The sequence below is a fragment of the Microchirus variegatus genome, assembly GCF_963457635.1.
Source record: "Microchirus variegatus genome assembly, chromosome: 10".
NCBI classification, from domain to species: Eukaryota; Metazoa; Chordata; class Actinopteri; order Pleuronectiformes; family Soleidae; genus Microchirus; species Microchirus variegatus.
Genome location: NC_139811.1, coordinates 29,409,813 through 29,427,658, shown reverse-complemented (window position 1 = coordinate 29,427,658; position 17,846 = coordinate 29,409,813). Strand labels below are relative to the sequence as shown.

Here is a 17,846-nt window from a genome sequence, read left to right as displayed (position 1 = left end):
ATCCAGTAACAGGCGCAATCTTTCTGCTCGCGCAAGCAATTTAGCGCTCGCTATTTGGAATCTTAGTAAATCAGGCCCTTAGTGGTGATGCTGGGAAACTGTTAATAATGTGAAAATAAGTAGTCGTCAGAGTGATGTGCACATCAGAGACACACTTATGAACAATTAACACCTTGCAAATTGTCAGGCTTTAACAAAACTGGCAGGCGTGAACCCAATAGCACGACAGAAACGAAGGAGACAGAGCGGGTCAGATGTAATGCGTCGAGTTTATTCGACAAAGTTTAAAACCAGGAAGACAGCAAGGCAAACAAATCAGGCAAGGAGCAGGCAAACGGGATGATCTCAGGTCAAAGGCAGGTTTCAGGCAATAATCAGGCTGGGGGAAATGGACTGGTATAAGGGAAATGGACTGGTATATAAAGGGGCTGGGTGATTAGCAGATAGGGAACAGGAGTGTGGCAGGGGCGGAGCAGATCAGGTGACAGGGAGTGGCAGGTGGGATGATTGACAGGGTCTGGAATGACAGGAGAGTTAGAAGCTATGTCCTAAATGCGAGACCGCGGCCGAGGAAGGGTGGATTTGTCGACGTTGTCAAATTACGTCACAGCGCAGCGCCGTTGGCTGTCCCGAATGAACCGGTCCACCTCGACTGCTCCGTATGCGGCCGAGATATGCGGCCGACGTTAGCTTGTTTTTGAAGGATAGGTCTGGGGTATCCTTCGCAGCCGACCATATCCCACAATTCTTTGCGCGCCAGCAGCAAAACTTTTCCAATCCAACATGGTGGACGTGTTGTGGGAGAAGCGAGTTCGTTTTCATACGTAAGTATTACAAATCAGAATTAAATAAAACAAATTTAAACGTTTCTTCTGTTTTAAATGTTCCGCTATCTATGTAATTAATAAGCACAAGTCACAAGACTGACCGCCGCATTTGCTGTTCGCTGTTCGCTGTGTGCTGCCTGTAAGCACCGTGAAACGGTAGTTTCAATCACGGCGTAACTTTCAAACTTTAATTAACATATATGTGGTGGTTTTATATAATACTTATTTCACCACGTACACTGATTGTAGTTGGCGACCGACGTCGACCGCGTTCTCGCATTTGGGACATAGCTAGTGACAGGCAGACAGACAATGAGAAATGTGCCCTCATGGACGTGCGATCTTCAAGGATGCACTGAAGCTGCCCTCATCTTGGTTATAGCCATAGCGGACATGTCAGCCAAACGCCGTTTGAGGTAAGTGTCCCAGATAACGCATGTGAATTATATTTTCAACATGTCATCCTCGACAGACTTGAAGCTAACGTTAGCACCCCTCTGATAAATTGCTGCCACCGCATTAGCTATTGTTAGCAGATAGCTAAGTGACCAATGGCAGTCTGGTCATTTTATTTATTAATTGTTAACACGCGCTTTGTGTCAAATCGTTTTCTAGCATGGCCAGAGGTGAGTGTAATTGCGTTGCTCTCTGCTGATACATGTTATTTGTGATTTGAATGCGGTCAAACTACTGTATGCTGCTCTGTGTCATGTCCCACTCGTCCTGTGTGAGTCCCGCAGAGACTTGAGATTGTTCATTTAAGTTTTTAATTAATTTTGTTCTAGCATTAGCATGCTAAGTTAGCCTGCTCACTGCTGTCTTCCCTCGCTTGCGTCTGGTCCTTTTTTCCACCAGGAGAGCTAAGTCAGTCACAGCTCATGGTGTCTGTGATTATTAACCGTTAACTGACCGGAGTGTCTGTGACTGGGCCATCCTGAGAGGATGATCGATGATGTGTTTTTTTCTTTTCTTCGTCGTAATTAAACACGCACAAACACGATGTTTCAGCTGCACATCGCCACAGCCACTGTGCTCTGGCTAAGCTGATCAGTGCTCAGACGGAGGTTTTATATAGCTTTTATAAATCCTGAGCATCCTTGTTGTTTGTAATGTACAAGTTGTTGCTGCTAAATGATAGATATATGTTAATTAGTCCATTTGGTTTCAAATGTTAAACTGTATTCCATTTACAAAAAAGAAAAAAAAGCAGAATTATTGATGTTGTTTGCTTTTGTGTTTCCCGTTGAACTTTAAATACTGAACCATTGAAATCACAAACTAACCTGTTTAAAGGGCCAATGTGTGTTATTTTTTTGTAATTTAATTTAACTGTGCAATTTTTTTATTTTATTTTAATATTTCACAAGTTAAAAAGCCTTCTAGCTCACACACAGCTCACTTCTGTGTGTTTCTGTCCGTCGCCACAGTTGCCAAGTAAAGATCCTGAGATCCAGTCCTGACTCCTGCATCTGCTTTTCAACTTGGGACACAACAAAGACATGAAATGGAGACAGGTAACATATTTAATATATGATAGAGGATGACTCCAGTGATAATAACTATGTCATTGCCACCAGATATGGAGCAAAACTATGATGACTGTATAGATAAATTACATTTTGGGGGTAAAGAATATTTGGTACATATTCATTTGTGAGGTTATATTAGCTTTGGACAGAGCCAGGCTGACTGTTTTTCTCCTGTTTCCCCATATATGTGCGGGAGCTGCTTGTCATGCCTGTAAAAAAGGAGACTTCGAACTGGAGAAGGTAAGACCGATATTGATTTTTATGTAAAACTCAGTATATAACTGCATGAATCTATTTTGGAAAGAGAAGCGTTATCAGGATCTGTGATTGACATGTTGTTCATGTTTTCACTTGAGCAAATCTTTCTTTTAAGAACATATGTTGACAGGAGTGGAGGGATGTGAGTGGAATCTCTAAAGGGAAAATGTATCATTCTTTATATCTACTCTTCTGTCTCTCTTAGTTTGTACGAAAAGTGGCACATTGTTAGCTTTGCTAGCAATGCTCAGTGGCTTGTGGATCAAAAGGCAGACGTGTCCTGCTGTAATTCTACCAAACTGAAGTGAGTGATGATTAATGTGAAATATACTTTCAAATCAAAAAAATCCTGATGAACCCTCTCCTGAAAATAATGACATGGTTCTCTCTTCATTAGCACTGATGGTACCTGCTGTAGAACGAGCATCTGGCTAAGAAAACGGACACCCCTCGACGCTTCACCTTGCACAGTCAAAGTGAGTGTGTACACACACAGACACACACAAAATAAAAAACGAATCATAGTCCTTTTCCACGTACATCAGGTAAGGGGTAATAATAAACTATGATATGGTTTGGTTGTGCTGTAAATGATGTTGGTGCGTGGTATTGGTGTAATATTTCTCCGTGTGCCCCTTTTTAACACGTTGGCGCGATGTGTCTGCACGGCCCTGGTTAGCTTGTAAAATAGATACATCCCTTCAGTTTTTCACATTGTTATGTTGCAGCCTTTTTCTAAAATCATTCGCAATTCATTTTTAATTTTATCAATCTACACTCCATACCCCATAATGACAAAGTGAAAAGAGAATTTTAGAAAAAATTGCAAATTTATAACAAATTAAAAGTTTTCAGACCCTTTATTATGACACTTGACATATAGCTCAGGTTGCTTCCATTTATGTTGGTTATCTTTGAGATGTTTCTGCTCATTGATTCGGTAGATTCAGTTAATTTGACATGATTTGGAAAGGCATAACACCTGTCTATATAAGGTCTCACAGCTAACAATGCATATTAGAGCAAAAACCAAGCCATGAGTTGCAAGGAACTGCTTGCAGAGCTCAGAAGCAGTTTTGTATTTAGTCACAAAATAACATTTTATTTCTCTCATTCACTGGGTTTGTTGTTGCTATGATAAGAAAAAAAGCATCTCAACGTAGAAATTATAATTTCAGTATTCAGTATAGTATTTAGCTTGTTTTTACACTGTCCAATGGCTGTTTTTTGAATGTACTAATTCTCTAAAATGACAGATTAATACCGTCAATTTGCAGACATTTAGCTTATTGTACATGGGGAAATATTGTATTTTAACATGAAATTACTGTAGATAGATCTTAATGTGTTTTGACATAATATGCATGTTATTTTACAATATAATTGACATTCATTAACTATAATATACTGTATTTAAATTAATTTTTACTGTAAAATCTAGTCCTGTATTTTAACAGTTATTATATGTAGTTCTGTGATACGGTTATTTCCTGTAATTTTACGGTATCCGTTTGGAAACTTCGCTGCCAGTGCTTTTACCGTTTTTTTACAGTGTACGTTAATAGGAAACATTTTCATTCCATCAATGTTCAAATCATATGTGATGTGCAAATGATCTGGTTCTAATTAATTGTGACTAACAGCATGGTGCGCGATGGGTGGCTTCTGGGTGGGTAAAAAGTTTATTCTTTTAATTGTCCCGTATGTAAACCAGCACCATGCACATTTGGGCATGTGCGCATTCAAATATCATGTTTGGTTTTCTTTATTTTCTGCTGGTGAAATAAGGGCTACAGAGCTTTCTAACAAGCCCCTGATTGTCTCCCTGTGTTCAGTATTCATGACAGTAAAAGCGGGCGTAAAGTTGGAAATGTCAGTTATGTTTAATATCCTGCCATCTTTACGCATGAGCGATGTGTATTGTGAGCAGCTGATTGTATGACCTGCTGTGGTCACTTCACTTCAGCGGTGAGCAGAAACCCTCCGCTTCACCTCTACCGTGAGATCTGACCATTTCTTTTTAATCTCTGTGTGTGTGTGCTGCTCCCACAGCATTTACAGACTCACACACACGCTCCTACTCACGTCTTTTTTTGTCATATTTATCCCTGTTGACAGGGCACCAAACAAAATCTCCCTGCGCGTTTTCATTCATTCACTAGAATCTCTTGCTCAGACTGTGTGAAATTCCTTTTCTTTCCTTTGTTAATTGCGTTATTTGATCAAGAGGTGAATCTCAGGGCCTATTTAAATTGATTTGCATATTTAAACAGGGCTGTGGACAGGGAGGAGTTTGGCACCTCTGCATGTGTGCTCAATTCCATGTTGATTTGGGATGTACAAAAGAATCATGCTTGGATCCATGTGTACGCACACTTTGATACATCTGAATTTATTTGTGCGTACGACAGTTTCTGGGTTTTTTAGTGTACACCAAGTTTTAGTAGGAAATCCACGCAAGTCTTTGTACATGAAGCCCCTGGTCTGTTTGGGTCCTCCTCATCCTCCTCCTTCTCCTCCACCCCACCGTCCTCCTCTTTACCCACTGCTGCAACTTTGCCCTGGTCTGTCTGTCCTCATGGATGAGGTGCTGGGACAGAAGCACTCCATTGCCTCCATCTCTGAGGACATCCCATGGCAAAGTTGCAGCACTGGACTTCCTTATCCTGACACTTGCAATCCTGAAACAGAGGATTCATCCAGTCAACAAAAACAACAATGAAAGAACATTTTAAAAGTATATTATTAATGCCCATGATAAACCAAATATAATGTAAAACACTGAACAGACATCAAACTAATATATACATAGTATATGCATTCCATTTTCTTGCAGGTCCATTCTTTCCAAAATAGTTCTATTCAGCGAAAAAAAGGGGAAGATGTAGTTTTAGCACGGGGGTTTAAATGACATGTTGCTGCCCCCTTTCAGAGTTATAATTATCATTATAGACATAATAACATTACACTTAGCTTTTAGGAATGACAAATGCAATGTTTGTCTTTGCCAGAGTGAAGAGGTGAGCTCATCTGAGGAGAATAAACCAAGCATCATTTTGTTAGAAAATAAAAGGATTAACGTATTTCTTTCAAGCCACCAACTACAATCAGTGTACGTGGTGAAACATGAAACCACCACATCTATATTAATTCAAGTTTAACTTAAAACAAAAGTTTGAAAGTTACGCCATGATCGAAACTACTGTTTCACGGTGCCTGCGGTTATGGACAGCAGACAGTGAACAGCAAATGCAGCGGTCAGTCTTGTGACTTGTGCTTATCAATTACATAAATAGCGCTACGGCTTTTAAAACAGAAGAAATGTTTAATTTGTTTTGTTTGATGGATTTGTCATACTTACGGACTCTCTGCTCCCAGCCGCAACATGTCCGCCATGTTGGATTGGAAAATGTTTGCTGCTGGCCCGTCCTACTTTGCCTCGGACTGGCTCTGACCTTGGTGTTTAAGTGACCAATCAGAGAGGGGAGGGGTTACAGGGCATCTATTCAATACCAAAGTGCCCCAGAGTGCCAAAATTCAGCAAAGTCGAGCGAGCAGAAGGCACAGAGAAACAGTGAGAGTGTAGAGAGAAACCGCAACCGTCGTTTTTCTGCACACTGATTATGTTTTTATTTGCGTGGAATTTGGCAGTATAATGACCCCATAACCTTCTCCCTTCCCTCGTCTTTCGACTCCCCGTCCCCCTGTCCGGTCCGGTTGCCGTCACAAGATCAACAAATTAACTATTTAACTTCTATACTTTATATTTTGTTTATAATGTGAGTTATTTACAGTGCAATGTATATTTTTTTTAAGTTTTTTTACAAAGTTTTTTACAGTATTTTATTGTTCTTTACATTTATATTTTCACATACTTTATTTATCTCTCCGTTCCTACAACAATATAAAGAGAAAATTGTGAATTTTTCTGGCATATTTACGAATGGTAATTAATTGTGATTAATCGTGATTAATCCACAGCTACCCTGTGATTAATCTGATTAAAAATTGTAATCTTCTGACAGCTGTAATATATATATATTATATATATATTATTATTTTGTGTCTTACCTATGCCCTCATTGCTGGAGAGAAGCAGCTCCATGAGTGGTGCCGATGCTCCTTCAGCATCGATCAGCTCTGCAGACTGTTTGTCCAGGGCCAGCTCACAAAGGACGCCCGCAGACACTCGCTTCACATTCTCCACGGAAGAATACAGAAGCTGGACACACACAGGTACAAGCATTTTCAGACCTTAAAACTTCACAAAAAAACACTCAGTGTCAGGCTATGCATTTTTTTCAAAGTAACTGCTATGCTCTATGCTCAGTAATTATTTACACATTTTCCATGTGATTGTATGTTCTCTGCAGGCAGACATGAGGATAACCCTGACGAGCATTTAATTAGCTATTTAACTCTCCAACATGTAGTCATAGTCCTCACAAGGGGGACCTTCATCTTTTCACTATTTCCAGGACATCATCAAGTTTGATGTGCATACATACTGTAGTGAGAGAGTAATATCAGTAAATAAAGTGCCATTCTGTTCTTTTTTATGTTCTGGATAAAAAGGTAACAATAAAAATGAGGGGGAAAAGTTAGCATATGTGACCCGCCACGGACCAAGCGGGAACAAGTCGGCCGAGCGCAAAACGAGAAAAACAGGAAAACGTTTTTTTTTTTCAAAATTAGGGATTTCCGTTTTTTTCAAAATTACACAAGTTGAAGTTTTGAAGAAGCCACTACATGCTTCAAATCACAGTATTGTCGGTCTTAAAACCATCAACTTTGTGTTTGAATTAAGGTTGTTTTATCGCTGTGAATCGCTCCTAGTTTGGGTGTGGCGATCTCACATTCCAGAGCTTTTGTTGTTTTTTCAGCCAATCAGCTGACGATCACGGAGAATACACATGGCTAATTGATATGCAGCTCTCACTCAGAGAGAGTGAGAGAGGGAGGGGGAGAGAGTGTGTCGAATGTCCAGCGCATATGTATGCAGTGTGTGTGTGTATGTGTGCAGTGCGAAATTAAAGCGTGATTATCATCAAAGCAGTCATCATCAAAGCTTTGTTTGACAAAGGAAGGCAAAGAGAACAGGACAATAAGTCAGCTGTGTCTGAGCTTCTTCACAAGGACAGAGAAAGCACAGAGACTGCTGGTGTGTAGACTGTTAGCATTTTAAGCTAGCGATCTTTATGCTAACTTGTTAGCAGACTTCATCGTCACAAAAACAACAAACAGATGGATTATTCCGCGGCTGAAAGAGAGCAGGACAGACACAGTAGTTGTCTGAGATGATGAAATGACGCCAGCACCGCTCTATCTCTTATCGAATTGGACATTTGGAGGCGAACAGACTTAAAGCTGCGACGAAAAGGAAGCATGCCTGGACCTCTTATCTGATCGGAGGCACTGAAGTCTGCTGGAATACCTTTCAGTTTCTTATGGGGTGAGTTTTCATTAACGTTGTGAATCTATGTTATGTTAGTGTTCATTCAAAGTCACATACAGACGCACATAGGGACGTTTTCTTTTAATAATCCACTGTGCGTTTCATAACGCCGTTTGGCTACATTGTTATTAGCTATGCTTGTTCCATGTGAACAGTGAGCCATGTTTTAAATATCCTGTTGTGTGCTTCTATTCTGTCACAGCTTTGATGCCAACAGACCAGGTGTGGTGCTTGCTCAAACTCACAGTGACGCAGAGCCTATCGAGTTTCAGCTACTGCGCAACCCAGGAGTTCTGCCCCCTGTTGACAGTCTTCCCATCCTGGCCCCACCTGGACTGACCATGGACAGGCAGACGTATCTTTTTGAAAAAATCAGGCCTTTCTTTTCTGATGAGGCAAAATACTTCACATGCCCAGCACCAAAGGTTACAGCACAGAAGAGTAAGCAGAAGAGGGTGCGTTTGTGATGTCACCATTTAGTCCGCATATCAACTGTGATGGACAGAGTGGGTACAGCCACATTGTGGGGGAGGAACTGGTATTGAAGATGATAATATAGTCCATGGTCTGGAAAATATTGAACTCTCCTTCACACACTTAGATATATTTTATTTGATATTTGAAGTATGTATCTATCTTTCACCTTTCTTGTTTCTCATTTTTATTCAAGTGCTTTTTGTAACAGAAGAATTTCCCTCTGGGGATCAATAAAGTAAATTCTGATTCTTATCAGTCCACTGAAGTACTTACAGCAAATAACACTACATTGACATGAACTACATTCATTCCTTTTTTTTTCAAACTGTTACACTGTTTCTGTCCTGTGGGCTAATAGACATCAGATGTCACTGACAGCTAGACTGGGTGGGGGGTTGTGACCATGTTAATGTGATGCAAATGAGCAGCTATTGGCCTGGCTCCTCAAGAAGGTCGAAATCTTTCAGGCTGAATTTCTCCCTAAAGCAGTTTGAGGAGTGCCTACATTCAAATGGCCACATCTTCTTCAAAAATGGATAGATGATGGATATCCATCTGATATCCATCAATCAGATGGATATGTGTTTGACATTGTTGGAAAGCTTAGAAATCACACTTTCGGAATCTGTAAATAACTCCAAATGTCCCAAAGTAGACTTGTGAACGCTTTTGCCATGGCTGGACACATATAAGAAGAAATGGTAACCCTTCCTTTTACAGTCCGGTAATTAACAGATAATTACCTGGTTATAAGCTGTATTTACTAAGTAATAACAGTGTAATTATATATAATTACATTGTAATTACCAAGTACTTACAGGTAATTACCCAGTATTTACTAGATATTTTTCTGACTACAACCAGGCATTTACCCAATAATTACCTGGTAGATACGCAGTAATTGTATATTGTAGATTTTAAATCCGGTAGTTAAACATATTTACCTGATATTTATCTTGTAAATAACAACAAGTTACCTGGTATTTACAAGATATTTTCCTGACAACTACCATGTATTTACCCAATAATTACCTGGTAGATATCCTGCAATTGCATATTGTAGACTATAAACCCACTGAATGTGTCTATAAGTGACTTTGTTAGGGTGATAATAACTTAGATATTTACCTGGTAATCACCAGGTATTTACTCAAAAATTATCACATATTTATCTGTATTACCAATCAACCTGTGTAGTGACAGTGAGGGTAGTAATGACTCTGGTATTTACCTTGTAATTACCCAGAATTTACCCTGTAAGGAAGGTGGAACTGTACTGTAAAAGGAAGCGTGGTTTGTTTCAATGATATTACCTTGTACTTTCCTGGTAATTGAAGATTATAATCTTCTACCACCCATCACAGTGTGTAGTTTTGAACATGGTACCTGGCAAAAACTCCCATATCTCCCTGATAATTAGCAGGTAAATATCGGGTGTGATATCAGAGTTTTATAGAGTATTTACCCTCTAAGGAAGGTGGAACTGTACTGTAAAAGGAAGTGCGGTTTGTTTCAATGATATTACCATGTTCATACAATATCCTTTGGAATAAATCTGCTTTTTGAAAATGTTCTGCAATCTACCAGGTAAGACCAGGAAAGTCTACAATGTATAGAGTAAGTGGAAGCTGTACAATAAAGAAAGAAGAAAGCCTTTGAGCCTTTGCACCATAAAGAATATACACATTTCCCCGCAGGATCAATAAAGTAAACTTAACTAGTGTTTTATTCAAACGGAAAACGATGACAACAGAGGTGAACACAATGCAGTACAGTACTTCATCACTGGTTACACTTTGTAAATTGCTCTTATGTCTTTAACTAAACGCCCAAGAATGCCCTTCCTATGCTCTTTCCCAAGCCAGTGGTTCCACTCAATGAACCTTAAGTTCATCTTCAAGGCCTTCTCTGTCAGGTTCCCCCTGTACCTGTAGATGTCCTCCTTATAAGTCCGCCACTCCCGTTCAATGTGCTGCGTATGGGCACCAGTCCCAGGGTGGACAAAATTCCTCTGGTGATTTACCTGGTAGTGTATGTAGCTGTCATGGGACAACCGGTTGTAGCACCAGCAATCACTAATGATTTCACTTCCAGGTCTAACATATGGGAGCAATGTCCTCCTGGATCGAGTTTCAACCAGTTTTAAAACAGGGCGTCTACAGGACCGTCTGACTTCCATCATCCCAAAGACCCACGAGCGACGTCGCCAGGTCTTTCCAAATCGTCCAAGTCCATACTGAAAATAAACAAAATGTCATGCTTAACCCTGTAAGACCCAAATTAAGAAAAACCTAAAAAAAAATTTTTTTTGACCTTTCAGATGTTGTTGTAGGAGGCCTTTGATGCAGAAATCAAAGAGTTTTTGGAAAAAAAATGTTTATGTACGTTTTTGGGCTTTGGTGGTAGCAGAATTTCTGTGTTTTTACTCACTTTGTCTGAACAACAATTCACAATAACTAAAGGTTAATTTGCCATTTTGATTGCTTACTTAGCTCCATAAATGTATGGAGCTAAGTAAGCTTCTTCTTCATTCTTCATTCCTTTTTTCTTTTTATGACAAACTTTCATTGTTAGTGAAAGTCCTAAAAACAGTTCTTCTCCTCTGAGAAGCAAAGGTGAACATCACACTTGCTGCATTTGTGTGTTGGTGAATCCTTTATTGCAGCATCCTCTCCCTGTCTTCATGTCCTTGTGTACATCCAATGGCAGGTGTGCACATCTCTTGGATGGTCTCTTCTGTGCATTCAGAGTCTTCATGATGTCACTGTCTGTGTTGCTGGACTTTCTTTGTCTGAAGATGAAATCCAGACCAGAAAAAATAATGTTGCAACTGATGAAATATTTTTTTAGGCCAGTGACACCTGTTACGGTGCATGATGTGTTTGTGTGTTTTTGGCTCGATGTCCACGTAATTATCAGCTGGACAGTCCATGGGTGGTTGGTTTACTTTGTCCACTTGTTGACAGACATCTTCATCTGAGTCTTCATCACTCTCATCAGTGTCATTGAGTTCCAACTTCACTCTCTCCAGTTTGGATGATATCAATCACATCCTGCACACTGTATCACGGCTCTCTCTTTGCTGTTGGCATTCTGGGAAGAAAAAAAAACAATGAATTAACATGTATAAATATGCTTTTTATATTGTAGCACATAATCTGAAGGAATAGATAGGGTGGTGGACCAAGTGCTCTGGGTAGAAATGTTTTCAAGGCAGACAATACTGTCTGCTGATTGTAAGTCACTTTGGACTAAAGCATCTGCTAAATGCCCTAAATGTAAATGTAATTGTCTGAGCCTATGGTCTCTACTTATCATACTAAAAGAAAAACATGCAAACCCCCACTTACATCCAAACCCCACATTCAGGAACATTTACTCCTTTCCCAGAACTGAATTGTCTGTTGATATCCTCTTTGTGGACAAAGACATGGGATTTTAGCTCAGTCTGATCAAATTAACTATATATTTTTTTAGACATAAAACTTTTAAATCAGTCAAATTTGACCAGAACACAACACAATGGTATAATGTATGTAATGTATACTGTTCATGTATCAAGAAAATACTCTGTTTCAGGCAGTGGTGTTGTGGAGGGAATACAACCTGTCTGTGCCCATTGAAACAAGCCTGCTATTTTTGCTACCACCAAGACCCAGTGTTGTAAAATTACAACAATTATGTAACATGCTCTAAATGAAATTTGACGAATCTTTTCCACAATAACTAAATATGTACATGCTCTACACATTGTAATAACATCCAAAAAAATATAAAAGACATTTTACTTACTTATAAACAAATGTAACATCTACTAACATTGTTAGACTGAACAATAAGACCCAATGACTATGTACATGTGGTAAAAAAACAGATAACATTTAACAGATTGTTTTTAGGGATGGCTAAAGTAAACGTTGTAATTTAACAACCGTGGGTCTTACAGGGTTAAAGTCAGTCCTACTTAAATGCATCATTTGAGAATGTTCAAGTCGCAATCACTTTGGTGCTTGTTGATCAACCTCCAGGATCATGTTAATACTGTCTGGCATATGACCAATTCATAGGGCTAGCTCATGAACCAACACTTTTACTTTTTATTAAAAACATATATCTAGTCAGATGTTTCCATGGAGACGCCATTTGGCATAGGCCTTTGGATCAGGGTTCCCACATCAATTTCAAGGACCTTTCAAGGGCCTTTTCTCCAAATTCACTACCCCCGCATGGCATAGTTTGAGACATAGATAAGGTAAAGGTAAGGTGTCTTTATTGTCATTGTAAAATTGAATGTACAATGAAATTTCGAGTATAGAAATTTTGCCAGTGGCCAAAAAAAGCTTCCAAGCAATCCCATCATCCAGGGACAACATTTTTTATTTTCATTACACACAGTTGTTTTCCAGAAGAAAACACTAAAGATCAGGCTTGCACAAAAAACATTGTTGTTCGTTTCAGCAACTTTATGCAGTATTTAATATTTGTTGACATGCTACCCAGGTTTTAGACAGTGGGTCCAAAAGTTATCCCATAAATGTATTTTTTTTATTTATTTTCTCACGACTATTAATTTTGCGAGATCTCGTCCCACCCCTAAGTTTAACATTTTAGAGATAAGAGATGTTTTTGTGTGGACTATCCCTTTCATTTCTTTAAAACCTATTGTCTTTGTACAGCTATTTAATACTGCACCGTACAACACAAAACAGAAATTGACATTTTATGAACAAAATACAAGCTTACCTTTCTTTTGTGTCTGAACTTGCTCTCATCTATCGCTACGAAAGATCTTCTCCCTCCAATGCGCATTTCCCTTCTTCTCTCCAGTCGTCTGACTGCTGCACAGCAAAATTCACGTAGAATGTAGTCACCCTAGTCAGTGATTTGCTGCTCCCACATACTCCATCCTCTAGCATATCCACGTCTTCTCCTCAAACCCTGTGACAGACTGACGTAAAAAATAGAGGACAACTACGTATTAGCAACAAGGATGGGAGAGTTTTGGAGTCAGGGAGGGGTAATTATAGTTTTGTTGGTGCCCCAGATTGCCATTGTGCATGTTGCACATGTTGGGATGGATGAACATGTGTGATTTCTTGGATTTTTTGATTGACTATGCAATATGTGTGTATGCATTTGGCTATTTATATTAAAACACACAGTATACATGTGGTATCTGAATGTACAGTATCAGGTCAGCCTGATTGGAATAGTCTTAAAGATAAAATTAAATTGACTAAGATAAAAAAAAAGCCAATGTTGATTTAATCAGCTCTCACTGGGCATTATTATTACGTAACAAAACACATTTATGCATCTTGAGAGAGAGCATAAGACATAAATGTTTAACTTGTCAAAATATATAGTGTAACATCATGCCTACATAGCCATTTGAATTGAAGTGAGAGGGAGAGAGAGAGCAACCTGTGCATAGTTTTCATCCATGATGATAATGACATGTGAGACCGGGAGAACATTGAGCCATCTCTGAAGGACCTTGTGATACTCCTGCCCCTGTGATTTTTTTTTTGCAGCTCCTGTAACATAACATACATGACCACAATTAAAACAAGCCCCAGGCTTTTTGTGCTAAACTTTTTTGCAAAAAAAACGGACTTTTTTTGCAACATTTTTGACCTTTTTGTTTTAGCCTAATTTCTTTTGCCAAAAATGTGAACTTCTATCAACATTTTATATTTTTTAATTTTGTTGTACGTTTTTGCTATTCTTTTGACGTGTGATATTTTGCAACTTTTTGTAAAATGTTTAGACCTTTTTGCAAAATCTTTGCAAAATACCCACTTTGAAAACCTCTGCTCTAGATTAATTTCTGGATTAACCCTAACCTTAACAGGACCCATATACAGGGCCTCTAGTGTTGAAGAGGTTAACATTAATTGTTAAACTGTATTTGCTGTACTATTCTTAGTCTTGTCAAAAAACAGTATTTCAATCATTCCTTCAACATAGCAAGTATGCACTGTAAAGATAGTTAGAAAGAGTAACATACATTATGATAGAACATTAGATTGTCAATATGGTAATTTTTAAGGGGAAAATACATGCAACTTGCCAATGACTTCAATGTATAATAATAATAATGTGTGGCAATGATGCTCATCCCTTACCATCGATAGCTGTCCTTGGTTGTGTTCGATCTTTTGAATTTCATTTTGTTGTTGCAAACAGGGCATCTTTTTTCTTTGCCAATAGCCTCTCCGCCTGGAGCCATCCTATCAACGTAACTTGCGCTGTCCGCTCAAGTAATCTTCTTATCAAGGTCATATTACGCTTTCCAGAGTAGTCTGTTTCAAATTGCACAGACTAGCATCTCCGATGAAGTTGCGCTCTTCGCGGGCATTCAACGGAGCATACGTAATGACACATGATACGTAGCACACGGAATAACGTGAGGGGGCAGGGGGAGAAAAACTTGGATGCAAGTGAGAGTTGGACCACCACCCACGGATCTTCTGCAATACCTCCACCTTGGTAAGAAAGACATGCGACCCCCTTTTTCTCCATTTACTTGAACTTTTTGGATAAATTGTACTTCTTAGAGTCTTGATTAACTTTGTGAGGAAGAGAGAGAAAGACACAGAGAGAGAGAGAGAGAGAGAGAGAGAGAGAGAGAGAGAGAGAGAGAGAGAGAGAGAGAGAGAGATTACGCGCGATCTGCACCGCATGTAGAAAATACTATAGACAGACAGAAAGTGGTGGAGACGGCCGATGGTTTGCTGGTTGAAGGTGAGAAAGACAGACTTAACTCTCACATAATGTTCTCAGTACTTGTTATGTGTCGTGTGTTTACGTTTTAACACCGGAATTTGTCTGATGTGTCACACACATGGTTGAACCGTTTGAGTCCATAAATTTGTATATGCTGCATTTATATTGTCCTGAGCTGTCAGTCTGTCTTTAGCTTCTCTACGTTTATCAGCTGTCTGTATTCACACTGGTTTAGCTGCTACATTACAAGCCACATGATCATTGAAGTATTTACATTAAATCAAATGTTCAGGTGATCAATTGTAATGAGATTCAATTCTGTGAAATGTAAACAATATAATTGCAAAAAAAACCATATGAATTTCTAAATAATAAAATGAAGGCTATTGCTAATATAATTGAGTATCAACAGTATGATAATACAGCTTTCCTCTCCATTTTATTCATTAATTTGATCATTTTACAGACAATCATTTAATAGAAAAAAAAATCCCGAAAATAAGTACAGTATTTACAATACATATACCTATCTGAAAAATGTTTGTTCCAGTGACCCCCATACAAAACCTGTGTTGTTAAAATGTTTAGAAAATATTCCAATTTAGCTGTGTTAGTGTTTAAACTAATGTTGATGCTATATTAACTAATTTTGCTGGGGACTCCCATACTGGAACCCCCTCAAGGACCCCTGGGGTTCTCCCATGGGGAGAACTACCATGATAGAACACTATTATCTATGTATATTATTACATTCTAGAGCTACATTAAGCCTATGATGATGAACGTAGTGATATGATATGCGTAGTGAACAAGATTGGCTATTTTCACTACTACTTAAAAGTGGAGGTTTTTTGATTAAATCCTCTTGACAATGTTTACAAATGTTGTTTTACTCTCTGAAAAATGTATCTTAATTTATTTCCTTTACCCCTTATAGTCATGCCGAACACACGCAAAACCAAAAGAAAGCAGCACACCACACCAGAGGAGAACCCTGCAATGTTGATCGAGTGTGACAATGATGGTAAAATAAACCATTTTAAGCGTTAACGGCTTTTATTCAATCTTTGTTGTTGGTCTTGCATGGTGTCAGGCTGTCAGGAACTCTATTCTTAAAGACGAGCTAAACCCCCTTAATGATTTTTATCTTAATTGTAGTTCACATACCTGGGTATTCAGGGACCTACAAAGCTTGGAAGTGTAAATGAAATAGAACAGCTTATGACTGTACACAAATTTGGGAGTGAACAAGGTGAAATAATATGATAATCTTAACATAATAAGTATTAAATACATCTTTTTGCACTTTTTGTAGTTGAAGAGAGTCAACAAAATGCACCAATAAAGGCACCTACCATGGCAAAGTTAAAGGGTGACTTTCAAAAATTAAAAGGGGAGAACCAGCTCCTGACGGAAGAAATCCGTCTCTTGAAAGAGGAGAACCGATTGCTAAAAGAGCAGCGTGACTTCAACCGAGAGAAGGCTCTCCATGCAGAGGTCGGCCACACAACATCAAAAGGTATCTATACTGTTCCCCCCAAATCCAACATGGAAGGCTGTAAATACGATCTAAAGGAGTCTTGATTAGTTAAAGGAACATCCAGCAATGGTTTCATGTTAAAACAAATGGCTCTATATTCTGACAGCAATCACTGAAAGAGTGTTAAGTCAGTGACTTGAAATCCCCAAATCCCCGCTGTCTTCTATCTCTCTGGATGCAGGGCTGACGTATCTCTGCAACTGCAACGATTGTACCCTTTCAACCGAATGGACCACGGCATCTGCGAGTCTCTACGAGGTCCGGCATGCAGCACTACAGGAGAGAGAACCATTTTTTCGACTGTGGTGACCAAGGTTGCCCACAAAATATTTTTAGAATTACCTACGACAACTACAACAAAATCCGAAAAATATTCATATTGATTATGGTGGGGTGACGTGATGTCACATTTTTAAGTACTGTACCCCAGCCCCCTTATCTGTTTTGCCTGCTTTTGTGATGCTGCTGTTCTTTTCATATGGTAAATGAAAATAATAATGAAAACTCTAAACTCATAGATTTGCTTACTTCTAACATTTTATTTTTCTAAATTTAAGGGCAACGCAAAATGAGGACTGGGGTTTCCTCTGACTCTTCTGACTCCTATGAGGATCAGAAGAGGAAGTGTAAGAAGAAACACAAAAAACATGGGTCTTCAGACTCCTCTGATGATGACTGGAGGAAGAGCAAATCCAAAAATCCCTCATCATTTGGAAAGAGAGGTAACCCATCATCTGGAAAAAGATGGCTCACATTTCTGTTGCTTCTGGAACAACAAGATGCTGCAGTCACATTTCCATCATAATTTCAGTGTAGCATGCTCATGTATTGATTTTTTTTTTTTGATGTGGCATAATGCTAAGGTAACACTCTCCCCTCCAATCAAACACAACCATATAGGCTATATTCACCAGAGTCAAGGCTGGTCCTATTACAAAACATCTATGTAGACAGTATCCATAACTGTATCAATTTAAACATGGAGTGAAGAAGAGTAGTGCACTGCAGACACAAGATGACTGGGTTAACCC

General features: G+C 39.0%; 1 protein-coding gene across 1 annotated transcript in view; it reads right to left on the bottom strand.

The window, feature by feature from the left end:
• Positions 1–17,846, bottom strand: part of LOC310933245 (junction plakoglobin-like) — a gene marked incomplete at both ends in the record, with an annotated part of 426,266 nt that overhangs the window by 257,507 nt on the left and 150,913 nt on the right. Inside the window, one exon of the mRNA XM_083896680.1 lies at positions 6,686–6,836. Coding sequence (XP_083752806.1) covers positions 6,686–6,836 — 151 coding nt within the window. The remainder of the gene's footprint in view (positions 1–6,685; positions 6,837–17,846) is intronic.